This window comes from Lycorma delicatula, chromosome 4 (assembly GCF_047948215.1).
Source record: "Lycorma delicatula isolate Av1 chromosome 4, ASM4794821v1, whole genome shotgun sequence".
Classification (NCBI taxonomy): domain Eukaryota; kingdom Metazoa; phylum Arthropoda; class Insecta; order Hemiptera; family Fulgoridae; genus Lycorma; species Lycorma delicatula.
This window is the reverse complement of record NC_134458.1, coordinates 9,136,196-9,150,950: the sequence shown is the minus strand read 5'-3', so window position 1 is coordinate 9,150,950 and position 14,755 is coordinate 9,136,196. Positions and strand designations below refer to the sequence as shown.

At 32.8% G+C, this 14,755-nt stretch overlaps 1 protein-coding gene across 2 annotated transcripts in view; it reads left to right on the top strand.

Annotated features, from left to right (window-relative positions):
• The window catches only part of lbk (leucine-rich repeats and immunoglobulin-like domains protein lambik), a 92,637-nt gene that overhangs the window by 77,365 nt on the left and 517 nt on the right, over positions 1-14,755 (top strand). Inside the window, exon 15 of one of the 2 annotated variants that reach the window (XM_075362272.1) lies at positions 8,809-9,090. The exons of the other annotated variant lie outside the window; for it this stretch is intronic. Within the exon in view, the coding sequence (XP_075218387.1) occupies positions 8,809-8,823 (15 nt within the window). The 3' untranslated portion in view covers positions 8,824-9,090. Of the gene's footprint in view, positions 1-8,808; positions 9,091-14,755 lie in introns of those variants that run through there. 2 annotated transcript variants of the gene reach the window in all.

Below are 14,755 nucleotides of genomic sequence, written 5' to 3'. Positions count from 1 at the left end.
CTTTTATTTGTATTTTGTTAAAATTATTTCTAAAAATAAAAAAAAAACTTGTCTACCCTTCCTACAATTTAAGGTGTCTAATAGAAAAGTGATCTTCACAGTGTAAAAATTTTATTGAACTTAAGCTATCTTACCTAGTTGTTGATGTGATTAAACCTAGTTGTTGATATTTATGTGTACGTAACTGTAATTATTGCATTCAGTTCACTAGTAGAAAAAAAATTATCAGTTTAACTTAAATTTACCTTTGGATTATCAAGTATTTATGATAAAGTTATTATAGTAATCCTTTCTTCAGTTTTAAGCTGTAGTGGTTTCTTTTTTCAGTCGAAATATTTCATCATCCTTGTTTTATATCTTTATTGTTACAATACTGTGAATATTGTTTTTGATCATCGCTTTAAAATTAAATAATTCAGTTAATATACTGCCCATCAGGATTATTCATATGTAGCAATTTACTTACGTAAAATTCTGTTTACATGATGTGATAATTATGAATGAGGTCATATACCTTTAAAATTATTAGTATTAATAATTTTTTTTTTGTAAATATATAATTTATTGTTCATTAATTTAAACATGTAGCAGATAAAAATGTTTTCAGTAATTAATGTTATGCTGTTGTAATGAAATATATTGCATTTTATATTATTCTTCATAAAATTAAGAAATATAGTATTTAATTTTACATATAATTAATAATAAAACTACTTACTAAATAATTTATTTGGTTACAGTTCTAATAATTTATCATTGACAATCTGTATAATATCCTTAATATCCGTATTGTTCAGTCCATTATTTTTATGCAGTTACATGATAAGAATTAATCGACTATCATTTTTTTAATTTAATTATGATATTTTAGTTCATATTTATTATAAATATTTTTATGTTTATAAGGGTTTTCCTTCACATATATGACTGTACTGATGAAATTGAATCATGAACTGAAGACAATGTTTTTTGTTTAATAAAACCCATTGATGTTCAAAATATATTTTGAGTTTTTTTGCACAATTCATTATTTTTCTCTAACTACATTCTTTTCTCATTAGTCAACTGAAAGAATAAAATATTAAATAATCTTAAAAAGAAGAATTTAAGATTGACTAAAAAAAACTCATCCTTAAAAAAAATAGCAATATCTGTTAATTTAGGTTCAGGTAAAAACCTACAAAATTAAAAAATTAATTGGAGAAAAGAAATCTTGAAAACATCTGTAAAAGTAGGTCTAATGAACTGTGCCAGAAAACTAAAAAAAATTCAGTTAGTGCTTCAAAGATGTTTTCTCCAAGTGTTTCAAAGAAATGCCTTTTTTTGTTTTAAACATAACAGATCAATTTGCATAGACTTTTTTACAACTACGTTTTAATGTGAAGATACTCCCTTCATACTGGTTGTTGTTTCACTGCTGTGTGACTGACATAGATTTCTTTTTGTTTCTCATATCCCCACTTTATTCAGAAAATTGAAGAAACCAAAAAAAGTAAAATATTTTTTTTTAATATACAAAATAAAAATAAAATAATTGGTAAATATTTCAATATATTTTTGTAGTTTTCTTAGGTTTTTTACATTATATTGTTTTTTCACTACATTATTTATAAGTAGTTTAGTGGCATCTTAAAATTACATTTTAGTGAATAATTTGGTATTACTTCGTACTGAATGAATGAATTTTCTTGAGTTATAAAAAAAATGATAATTAACAGAAAAATACCCAATCAGTCAACATAATCAGTCCATGTCACCTAAAATGTTTCACATTTCTTCATGTAAATTACTAAAATATAATGTATGTAAATTTACTAATTAAAAATGGAACGCTACATTTCTCAGATCAGTATAAATAAATAATGCATTATTATGTAATGATATGTGGTCTTCCTGTAAGTATTGTCCTTTCACATGTGGCCAAGCCACACCATAATATATACATTTTATGTGTATTACTTTTTCTTTTTCCTGTTTAGCCTCTGGGAATTACCATTCAGGTAATACGTCAGAGGATGATATGTAAGAGTGTAAATGAAGTGTAGTCTTGTACAGCCTCAGGTCTACCGTTTGTGAGATTTGTGGTTAATTGAAACCCAACCACCAAAGAACACCGGTATCCACAATGTAGTATTCAAATCTGTATAAAAGTAACTGCCTTTACTAGGACTCAAGTGTATTACTATATGCATTTTACCTAATAGATAGAAAGATTTTCTGTAAGATAAAATATGTTGCTAAAATATATATTTAACTAACTCTAACTCTTTTTTAAAAAAATAAGTCATTTATTAAGTACACTGTTTTTTGTTTTTAATATTTTAACTAGTTAGAATTTACGTAAAATTATAACATTAATAATGACTTAGTGAGGGATATTTTTTCTTGTTTATGTATATACAAAATAAAATAAATATCTACATATAAAATAAACCTTACTTAATCTGTCCTACTTTGTATACTGTCAAGGTTTTGCAAAGGTATTCCTTGTTTGTTATAAGTTAAATTTAACTTATCTAATTAGTGTGTTTGGTGGTTTGTATTTTTATATATAAAAAAATATATATATATACACACACACATACATATACAGTTCCTTACTAAATTTAAATCCATCAAAAATAGGAAATCAGTTATTCTGGATTACAGTTTTCATTGGCAGTTGCTTAGACCTTTTGTAATTAAAAAAAAAAATACTTTCATTATCATTATCATATGGTTATCTGTCCTTAGGCAGGTCATTCGCAGCTGGTCTCCATTCCATTTTATTTGTGATCAGGCTTTTTACTTGTTAGTAACTCCTTCCTTCTAGCGCTATTTTAACTAATCCTTCTCCTCTCATGACGTGACCCAACTAGTTGGCATTCCTTTTTCAAATCGTTTTCATCAGACTTACATTTTTATTTGCTCTTTTCAGTACCAATTCATCTTTCACCCTGCCCATCCACTTATTTTCTCCTATTTCCTCCATATCCACATTTCAAACACCTCAAACTTTTCCCTGTCCCTTTTTCGCAATGTCCACATCTCACATTTGTACAAAATTACATGCCAGACATAACATTTGACTGAGAGTTTTTTCACATTTCATGCTAACTTTCTACTTAATAACTGTTTTTTTCCTGTTAAAAGCTTCTTTGGTCATTGCTATTCTCGATCTTATTTTTGTATACTTTTACAATCCTCTGTTAACATACCTCCCAGGTATTTATACTGTTTTACTTGTTTATCATTTCCTTCCTTTGTCAGAATTTCCATTGACTTACTATTTCATATTCTCATCATCTTTGTCTTCTTAGTATATATTTTCATCCCATATTCTACCATAGCATCTTCTAATTTACTAATAGTTTTTTTGGGTATCCTGTGCTTCCTCTCCTAGAATCACCATATAATCCATGAATCTTATAAAATATAATTTTTTTCCCACCAATACTAATTCTGTCATCTATTTCAAGAGCTTCTCATAATAACATATTCTCATCATACTTGTTGAACAAGATTGAGGACAGGCAACATCTCTGCCTGTCCCTTTCAAAGTCAAACCATTCGGTTAATCTATCCTACATTTTTGTAGCTGCTTTCTGATTTAGGCATAGTTCTTTATTAATAATAATTTTATAATTATTAATAGTTCTTATTAATCTTCTGTCTTTTCAATCAACTCCTTCCTTCTTTAATACGCTCATCAGTTTAACCTAGTTTACACGTCAAATGCCTTTTCCACATCTATGAAACATACTAACTCCTTTTGCTCTTGCTATATACCTCTCACCAGTAGTTCGTATTAGGCCAATTGCATCTCTTGTGCTTCTACCCCTTCTAAAGTCATATTGTTCCTCAGCAACAATTTGCTCCATTTTGTTTACTAATCTTCAAATTATATAGAAAATCTTCACTACATTAGGGATTAGACGTATTGTTGTGTGATCATGACTTCTCTCTGCCCCACACTTTTTAGAAGAGGAATTATGATCGTTTTGAGGAAATCATCCAGCCACTTGCCTCTGTCATAGATCACATTGCACTAATTTGTCACTTCCTGTAACCCTTCTTCCTTCAGTAATTTAAACAACTCCACTGGCAGCTCATCAACTCCAACAGTCTTTCCACATTTCATATCCTTATTCCCTGTCTGAGTTCTGACTGGTATCGGGGCTCCTATTTTCTCATTCTCTTCTATACCTGATCTTCAATTGAAATATCTCTAGGCTTTTTTTCCGACTGATAATAAAGTTCCTCCATATAGTCTTTCCATCTATTAAGCATCATGTTTTCTTCATGTAGAACTGTACTATTTGCACCAGCAATTTCCAAATTCATTTGGACAAAATAGCAACTGCTTTCATTGCGCTTACGCAGACCATATTCCCTAACTACTGGAATCCTCCTTTCCTTCACCTACAACGGCATTCCTATCTCCCTTTAGTCTCTTACAGCAATCTTTGCCATCCTTTTCCATAATCTGCCTCATTTTTTCATATCCTTCATTTTCACTGTTTCATCTTAATAATTACTTATAGATATGTAAACTTGAATTTATAGCAAGCTTTTTGGGTTCATTCTTATTCTTACAACTATGCTTGAATCATTTATGAAAATTGTACTTTTTACTCTCCTTGCTAAATCTATGTTCAAAATTACTCCTACCCAATTAGTACCACTTTGACTTTCTGAGTAGTACATTCTCTTAATTTCACCTTTTCCTCCCCATCTCATTTCACGTAATCTGATTAGATCCTTTTTATTTATTTCCATCTCGCATTTCAATTTTTTTGATTTGCCAGCTTGTAAAAGTCTCTCACATTTCAAGTGCCTTATTTTCTTATCATATGCCCTAATCAATTGCTGACAAAGCTTCTCATGCTGCTTCCCCCAGAGATCTGAGTGGAAAGCTATTTCTCTGGAAAATTAAACAGAAGAAGACTGCCACGATGCTTATACTTGGAAAATTTTTAAGGTATTGGTATTCCATTGTCTTCCACCACTTTCTGTCACACACTGCTGTTGACTGAAAGTTTTGCTACTGCGTATGAGGGATTTCGGTTTTGTAGCATCTTATAGGAATACCATCCATTCCTCTTAGCTACTACTCCACTGTGCCTTGGACATTGCCTCTGTCTATCCACGACTACTTATTCAGTTTACCCTTATTCGCAGCTGAACAATCAGCTAATGGCCCTTCTCCTATCCGCAAGCCAGGGACACACCTGTTACCCACATAGGACAGGGAAAAAACACTATAGGTAAATAGTTATCTTTGTATTATTTTAATACTTTGATAATTTTGTTGTGTTACATTTTGGATTTATCAAGTTACGTACTGTTTACTGTAATAAAAAAACCACCTTTTAATATTTTGTAATATATTATGTAATTTTTATGTTAGATCTACAGTAAATTTTTTATTTAACACGTTGGCTGCCGTGAGGATCACCGGGGATCCCACGTTAGTATAACTGGCAGGCCATGAGATCCACGATGGTTCCTCAGTCACTGTTCAGTTTAGTTCATTATAAATGTTACTCGGCCTGTTGTGAATGATTGTAATGGGTTTCACGGCACAGAGGAAATGTCACTGAATATGTCTATCAAGTGCTGCCATCTAGCAGATTTTTTTTATACTTGTAATAGCTGAACAAAGTGGATAACGTTTCTAAGGTTTTGTCCGTTTGTTTACAGTGTGTTGAATTGTTATAGTGCTTGCAATTTCGTATGTGTGTTTTATTTTGAACTACAAGTAAGTAGTATATAGTACATAGAAAATATATAGTATATAGTACATAGACAATGGATCAGCCGGGAACTAGTGGCACCCGGCCTGAAAGAAAACGATCTTCATTATCAACAAAACAGTTGTTGGCGGATCTACAAAACGATTCGGATTCACAGAGTGATGTGGAAGATGAAGTTTCTCTATTTTCAGACTCGACAGAATCTTCAGAAGAAGAAACTGACGTTAATTATTCCTCAGTCAGCAATCGTACCACAAATGAGAATGTAAATAATGTTTTCAATGCTTCTGATAATATATGGCATGAGGTTGATGAAACAAAATTACCATCATACATTACGTTTAGTGGAGAAGAACGATACAATGAAGAAAACTACCCAGATGACAAAAATCAAATTACTGTTTTCGATGTGTACAAGAGGTTTATGGACGATGATGTTTTGAAACTGATTGTGTTACAGACTAACAAGAATCATGCTAATTTTCAATTGAGAACCAAAATGAGACGTTCATATAGAGTTTCTAAGTGGATTGGTACAGATGAAACTGAAATGAAACAGTTTTTTGCATTATTGATTTACATGGGTATAGTAAAGTTTCCTAAAATTAGTGATTACTGGAGTACCAACATTTTGTTCAGAAATTCCATTGCCCCTAAAGTAATGAGCTGCAACAGGTTTCAGATATTATTGAGATGCGTACATTTTGCAGATCAAGAACTTGCAAATAAAGATGACAGGTTATATAAAATTAGAGATATTGATTTGATACAAACAAAGTTTTACGCTCAATATTGTCCCGGAGAGATGTTAGCTGTTGATGAAACAATGATCCCTTTCCGAGGACGATTATTTTTTTTGCCAGTATATTCGTAATAAAAATCATAAATATGGAGTTAAATTATTCAAATTGTGTAATCCTCTGGGTTATACTCTGCAAGTGTCGTGTACTGTTGTCGGTCTGATGACAAAACAGGGAGAGTTGCTGAAAACATTGTAATGCAGCTGGCAGAAAAGTACCTTCAAGAAGGCAGAATTGTGATAACTGACAATTTTTACATGTCCATTCCACTTTCTAGTAAATTACTTCAACGAAATACACATTTATTAGGAACTTTAAGAAAAAATAGAAAGTACTTATCTGAAGACGTAATGCTGCAGAAAAAAAAAAGGGGGAAGCAAAACAGCAAAGGTGTCGTTGGGAAATGGAAGGACAAACGGAAAGTTCATTTTCTTTCAACGAAACATACATTAGAAGTGAGTGAAACTGGATGTTGTAACCGAACAGGTGAAGTTATAATGAAGCCGTTGGCTATTCAAGACTACAACAAAAGGAAACAAGGTGTTGACCTATCTGACCAAATGTCCAGCTACTGTACTCCTCTATGGAAGACAATCCGGTGGTACCATAAGGTAGTGTTCAAATTGCTTTTGAGCACAGCCGTTGTGAATTCGTGGATAATTTTTAAACACTTCCATTCAAAACAAATTGAAATCAATGAATTCAGAGAACAATTGGTCCTTGAAATTTTGGGCATTGATAAAGATGGAAATCCTGTGTAATGGTTGTAAACATACAACCATTACCTGATCAACATAAATTACTTACCACTACAGTTACAGACAACAATAACAGGAAGATTAGACGACATTGTAAAATGTGTTACGCAGAAGCATCTAAGAAAGGACTAAGAAAGTTGCTCAAAAAACTGTTAAACTTATTTCAACAAAGTGCATTGTATGTGACATATATATGTGCGTAAATTGTTTTATGTACAAACATAAGAAACAATCATTAAGTTCACCATTGTAAACAAAAATGAAATATTTGTGAATAGCACCGGTGATCTCACGGCCCTGCAATTATTTAATATTGTCTAAGGGCCGTGAGGATCACCGGTGATCTCACATTTTTTCAAAAATTTAGGGTTTTTCATTGTATTTATACCTATATATGTATAATATACATCACTATTAGTAATACTAATAGTATATCTTTCACAGCCCCTGGGGAATGTTATTTGTTATACATTGCGACAGCCAATGTGTTAAATAGTTTTTGGAATGTACATAAAATATAAATTAATGATCTTGTAAAGTCAATAAATTCCTTTTATTTTTCAGTTAAATTACCATTTATATATAAAAAGGTTGTACCGATTGTTTTTCTTAAGTCAAAACTACAATGACGACCCCCCTGTTAGAAATTACTGATTCAGGTACATTATTAAAAGTTTCTGGGTAGGATGGTAAGTTCTACCACCTACAAATCTGCAACATCTCAGGGAGTAGCAGATAAAAGTACAAAATTAAAAAAGTAGTTTCCAAAAGTCATACCCATTGCATTATCATCATACATTCATTGCATTTAACACTTGCTGCAGTTTCCTCATGTTTCTTTTACAATTCTACTCTTTAAAAGAAAGAAGGTAGTACAAATTTACCATTTTATATTTTGTCACTAAACTCCATTTCTCAGGGAGATCTTCCACTAAATTTTGAGTAAAAATACAAGTTTGTAACTGAAAAGCAGGAAGTCTCTTACAAGCTTTTTATGATTGCGTTAGTAAAAATCCATTAATTTCTTTATTTATTAATTTTTTATCATAGAATTTCAACAGCTTTCAACAGTGCCTTGACTCAAGCTCTTCTGCCAGTCCTGCAGTATACTAGCAAATGATTTATTGTAGACAAGCTCATTAGAAAAGTTTATAATTTAAGTTTTGTACTTATACTGTGGTATAATATTATAATTAGGTCATATACTACTAAACTATAAGAGACAAGAGGTCTCATTTTATTATACTTCATTTAATTTTTTTATTACCCACATTAGTTAATCTATGGTAAGTGTTGATCACATGTGATTATATGAGTAATTTAATCTGCTTAAAATTCATTAATATGGTATTGCTAATCATAAAAATTAGTTTCGATATAACTAATTTAGAATCTGATAAATACTTATAATTTTCAGATTATAAACGTAATGATTTAAGTTTTATGAAGCTTAGAGAGTAAAGTTAGATTCATTAGTTCAAACAATTTGAATGTAATATCATTGACTTTGTTTAGGTGTTGGCTGTATGAGTCCTGTTCAGTAAAATTAATTTTGTTTATTTTCATACACTTACCACGATATAATGTTTCAGTCTTCAGGTAACTACTATAGTTTATGCTGATTTATAAAATATTATGTTAATTTTTTTTTGTTATCTTTGATCTAAATACCATTTATATTTTTTTTTTAATAGAAATAAATTGTATTTAATATTATGTTGTAATAACTACATTCCATGTAATTTTTGATCAGATAATTATCAAAGTAACTTTTGTTTTAATTTAAAAATAAATATATTTTTAATGAAATAGAATTGTTTTAATATATCTCCTCATATTTATAAAAGTTAGTTGCGTGTAAATCTGCAAATTTTATTACATATTTATTATATACAGTTTGAGAATTATTTCACTTAGATTTTTTTTAGTCAGAATATTTGTTTTTTTAATATACATCAACATAACAAATTTATTCATTGAAAAACTTTTTATACATAAATTTAATTTTACTTTCTGATTCATCAGTCATACTCTTATCTCAATATTAGTTAATTTAGTGTTAATTTTTTAGATCAGAAATATCGCAATGAAGAATAGGATTTTGATTACCACAAGGCATGTTTATTTGCAGCTCTTAGTAGATAGATGTTTTGCTATATGGAGTGTGCTTGTAACATCTGAGTGGGATTCTGGGCAATGTAAACTGTTGTATCATTTGCAGCCTAATGGTTCTAAGATGCCTTGAAAATTTCTTAGGGAATAACATTCAGAAAACTGATGAGTATTAAATAGATGAAATATTCATGGCTAAAGCTTCAATTATTCAATTAGCTCCAGTAGATAACCATAGCTGAACAACACAGAATGTAGTTTTACTGCATGATGTTGGCTGGCATTTATTAGCAATTAATGGCCATTAAAAATTTATAATATAAAAGTAAATGATACTGAAGTAAATTATTCACTTGCGATTTTTAAATTGGAATAGCTAATTATATTTAGAAAAGAAATAAGATGTTTGGTTATGAAAGATAAAATAACTAAACATAAATTTTTCCTGTAACCCACTCACTGATAAAAAAATAAAAAAATGTGGACTATTCAAAAGATGACTTCTGGTTGGCAGACACTTCTGATTTTTGCAGGTGGAAGGACACAGCACTGCCTAAACCCTTCAACAGTTGTGTTGTGTTTATTATAATAATTATAATGTCTGTTAGATTGAATTTCATGAAGAATACAGTCTTCTTTATAAAGTTGGCTGCAAACTATTTTTTTTTTTTTTTTTTGTAACCGCTGTGTAGAAAACAGTATCTATACAGTTTCACAGGCACAGGATAACCACTCCAAATAAAAAAGTAGCTGCCTGTCACAGATTATATTACCACCAGGGTAGTGGCATTTATCTGATGAAAAAGAAATAGAGAATAAGAAGAGGAAGGGACGAAGTGTTTATATTGCTATAGCTTAATTGGGTAAATGAATAGATACAATTGTTCACTTAATGAGCCAAAATGTTACACTGTACTAACGAATAGAAAAATTATGACTACAGTGTTTTGGGATTGCAAAGGAAATTTTCCTGGTAATGTGTATGGAATGTTGGACAACAATAATGTCAGAAAGACAAATAACTCTGGATGCTCATAATGGTTGCTGTTCTGTGTGAAAATGTCCAGCCCCAATCCACAAGTCATACGAGGTGTGATAAAAAAATACGGTGAATAATTTTTTATTAAAAAAAGTAATAAGGTTACATAGAATTCGATTTAATCTCCTTCAAAGTACTGTCCTTGGCTAGCAATGCACTTATCCCAACGTTGACTCCATGACTGGAGACATTTCTGGAAGGTGTCTTTCAGAAGGGCTTTCAGCTGCTCGGTCGTGGCCGTCTCAATGTCAGCAATGGTGTCAAAACATTTTCCTTTAAGCACAGTTGGGAAGAGCCAAAAGTCGTATGGTGCTAAATCCGGTGAGTATGGCGGATGTGGACAGACAGGAACACTTTTTTCGGCCAAAAACTCGCGAATGAGAAGCGAGGTGTGACACGGCGTGTTGTGGTGAAGAAGGAAGCCATTGCTCCATTTTTCTGGTCGCTTTCTTCGTACGTCGTTTCGCAAACGTTGCAGTACACCCTTATAAAATTCAGAGTTTACAGTTGTTCCCCTTGCAACGAACTCTGATCTCACTATCGAAAAAAACAACGAGCATGACCTTGACATTGGATTTTGACTGAGGTGCCTTTTTATGGCGAGGAGATGAACTGGTTTTCCATTGGGAACTGTGCATTTTGGTGTCAGGGTCATAGCCATAGACTCATCTTTCATCTCCAGTTACAATTTTGTCCATGAAGTCCAGAATTGTGCATGAAGACGACCCTTCAACTCCGTGCAAATTGACACACGAGTTCTGTTCATCACTCAAAAGTCTGGGAACAAATTTTGCACTCACTCGTCTCATTTGCAATTCATTAGTTGAAATGCTTTGAACGGATCCGTATGAGATGTTAAGGTCTTCCGATAGCTCTCGAATAGTCATTTGCCTGTTTGAACGAACCATTGTTTCCACTTTTTGCACATTTTCAACTGTTTTGAGGACGTCCCGCACACTGCTCGTCTTCAACAGACTCATTTCCGTTTTTAAATCGGTCATACCACTTGTACACAGTCTTCAAAGTTACCACATTATCGCCATACACAGATTCTAACATTTCGAGAGCTTCTTTGGCATTCTTTTGCAACTTAAAACAAAACTTAATGTTAATGTGTTGTTCAAAATCCATGTTGCGCAACAGACACGATAAACACAACCTCACCCTAGTGGCTCTGGCAGCTGACTGGCAAGCTCGAATGTGTTACAACTTGTCCCTGCCTGTCTCAGTTGATCACGCTATTGGACAAATTACAGCATATGGATGTAGCGTCGGCAGTTGCCGCTATAAAAATTCATTCACCGTATTTTTTTATCACACCTCGTAATGAGGTGAATCATTCAAGCAGAACTATCTACCCCCTACAACCTGACCTTGAAGTCAGGTCTTGTCATCTCTGCACCAAAATGGTCTAGCTGGCTACACTAGTGATGAAATTTTTTCCAAAGAGGATCTGCAAAAACTGATATTGCTGTACTAAAATATAGGTGGCAACAATGATCCCTGTTATATATTTTTTACCATCTGTAAGAAGTTGGTTTTGGAGTAATGAATAAACAAGTTATTAAAAAATAACTGTGAAATCTTTTTACATATAATATCCACCTAAACAATAAAATTACCTTTCAGGCTGTCAAAGGAAACAGACTCTATTGGATCTATTATAAAATGGCTAATCTTAGATTTACAGATTGTTGAAAGTGGTTGTTTTATTTATAGAGGTTGTAAAAAATCTGAATTGAGAACTTTTGATAAGAACATGTTGGTTGTGCTTATTAACACTGATGAAAGAATATTTCTCCTGACATCCCCCAGCATGATCTGCATACATTTTACTAACCATATCAGTAGTATTGTTTGTTTTGTTCCTACACCGATATGATTTTATAAATCACATGAATGTCGAAAGTTATTTTATATAGGTTGTTTGTATTTAATCACCTTTTCATTTGTAGCAATTATTGAAGTCTAACTGCAATTTCAAGCTTGTTCATGATTAGTTTCTTGACTTACTGTACTACATTTTATTATTAAAAGTTTAAATATAGTACTTCTGAATTTAACCTTTGAGTAATTTATTTGGTTTTTAACTTTTCTTTGTTTTATTCAACATATCTTACATCATTTTGTTTAGAATTTAATTTCTATAAGTTTTGTTTAAAAATGTCACATGTTTATTATCCATTTAACAAATTTATTGTATGTCAGACATAAAGTCAGGATTTTTTACCCCAATTTATTGGTTTTCATCCCCGATTTCTCAAAGGCTACTGCAGATACAGTTCTGGGACCTAATTTGTTTAATTTTTCAGGTCAAAAACCATAAGAAATTGCTAATTCTGCCCCTTAATTAACATCCTAAAAATTTGAGTATGATCTCATTTCACCGGAGTAGCTGAAAACCAAACGAAATCTTTCACTAGTAACTCGCAAACGAAGTATTTTAGGCCATATGTTTATTGAACTTTTTCATTATTCCATTATTTTCACGAGTAGAATAGTCATGTAAGTTCCCAGAGAACTTCGTGATATACAACCATTCTATTTCCTGATAATACAAGCTTTTTACATGACTGCCCAGTTGTGTAGTGCACTGTATTTATGGTGTAAGTATGTATGTTTGTTCCACCATAGCAACTCAACAGTTGAACCGATTTAGATGTATAACCCAGCATTGGAATTCTTACATTACCAGGAGTGTCATTGGCTATATATACGAGGTGCTACCCAAAAGTTCGGGGAATTTTACCATAAAAATAAAATAGCTTACCATAACTTATAATTTCTACTGTCTCCTTCAAAGTAATCCCCTTGGGCATTGATTCAGTGATCCCAAATTTTTTCCATGATTCCATGTACCCCTGGAAGTCTGCAGCTGTAAGTGTTCAAAGCACGTTCTGCGTTTCTTCCTAAATCTCCTCAATTGTGTTAAAACGACAGCCTTTCAATTGAAATTTTATTTTCGGAAAGAGAAAAAAGTCGCACGGGGCAAGGTCAGGCAAATAGGGTGGGTGGGGAATCACTTCCATCTTTTTGGAAGCCAAGAAATTCCGAGCGGCTAGTGATGTGTGCATGGACGCGTTGTCATGGTGCAGAACCCAGCTGTTGTTACTCCACAGATGTGAACATTTGCGCCTGATGCTTTCATGTAACTGCTTCAAAACTTCACAATAGAACATCCCATTGACAGTTTGACAAAGAGGGCCAAATTCCTTATGGATAATGCCATTGATGTCGAAAAAACAACCATGGACTTCATGTTGCTGCAAACTTGGCGTGCTTTTTTTGGCCGTGGTGAACTTAGCGACTTCCACTGCGATGACTGCTGCTTAGTTTCAGGGTCATACCTGTACACCCATGTCTCATCACCGGTTATGATGTTGGAGATGAAGTTAGGGTCATCTCTTGCTGAATTTTTCAATTCACTACAGACAGCTATGCGATTTTGTTTCTGGTCGCTGTTCAACAGTCTCGGTACAAATTTTGCAGCAATGCGTCTCATGTTTAAATTGTCCGACAAGGTGCGTTGCACAGACCCATATGACATTTGTACGATTGCACAAACATCATGGATTGTTTGTCTACAATCTGCAACAATAGCCTCTACACTTTCACGATGTTTTCCGGTGTTGCGCTTGTTGATGGTCTTCCGGGACGCTCATCATCATCGACTGTTGTCGTCCATCTTTGATTCATTTGTACCACAAAAAAGTTTTACTTTTACTCATAGCATTGTCACCAAATGCTTCCACAAGCACGCGATGGGTTTCTGCACCAGTTTTTTTAAGCATGAAGCAAAATTTGATGCAGGTTCTTTGCTCTTTAAAATCTGCCATTTAGAACTTCGCCGAAGCAGTAAACACAACGTTACACAACCGCACGAAAGTCAACAATGCAGCCTCTCACCGTCACAGCTGTTGGAACACTGATTCACAAAGAGTACTGTTAGCCACATCTAGCGGCAGCAGGTCGTACCAGCAATGGTTCGTGTGCGAAATTCAAATTCCCCAAACTTTTGGGTAGCACCTCATGTATATGTATATATATATAGTAGTAGAGATGTAGCAATGGAGTCCCATGGGGACTGCATATGAAGCTACTCTAGCTTCATATGCAGTCACCTCACCATATGCATATCACCTCACCACTCTGGTGAGGTGATGCAAGCACCTAATGCAAAGCTAGACCAATCATCACCATAAACTAACAAACGGGTTGCTCTTTTGGGAAGTGCAATGGAGTGATCTTATAATATCTCTGCAAACAACTGTCTGATTTTCAAAATTCAAATGGGATATTTGTTAGGTTGAA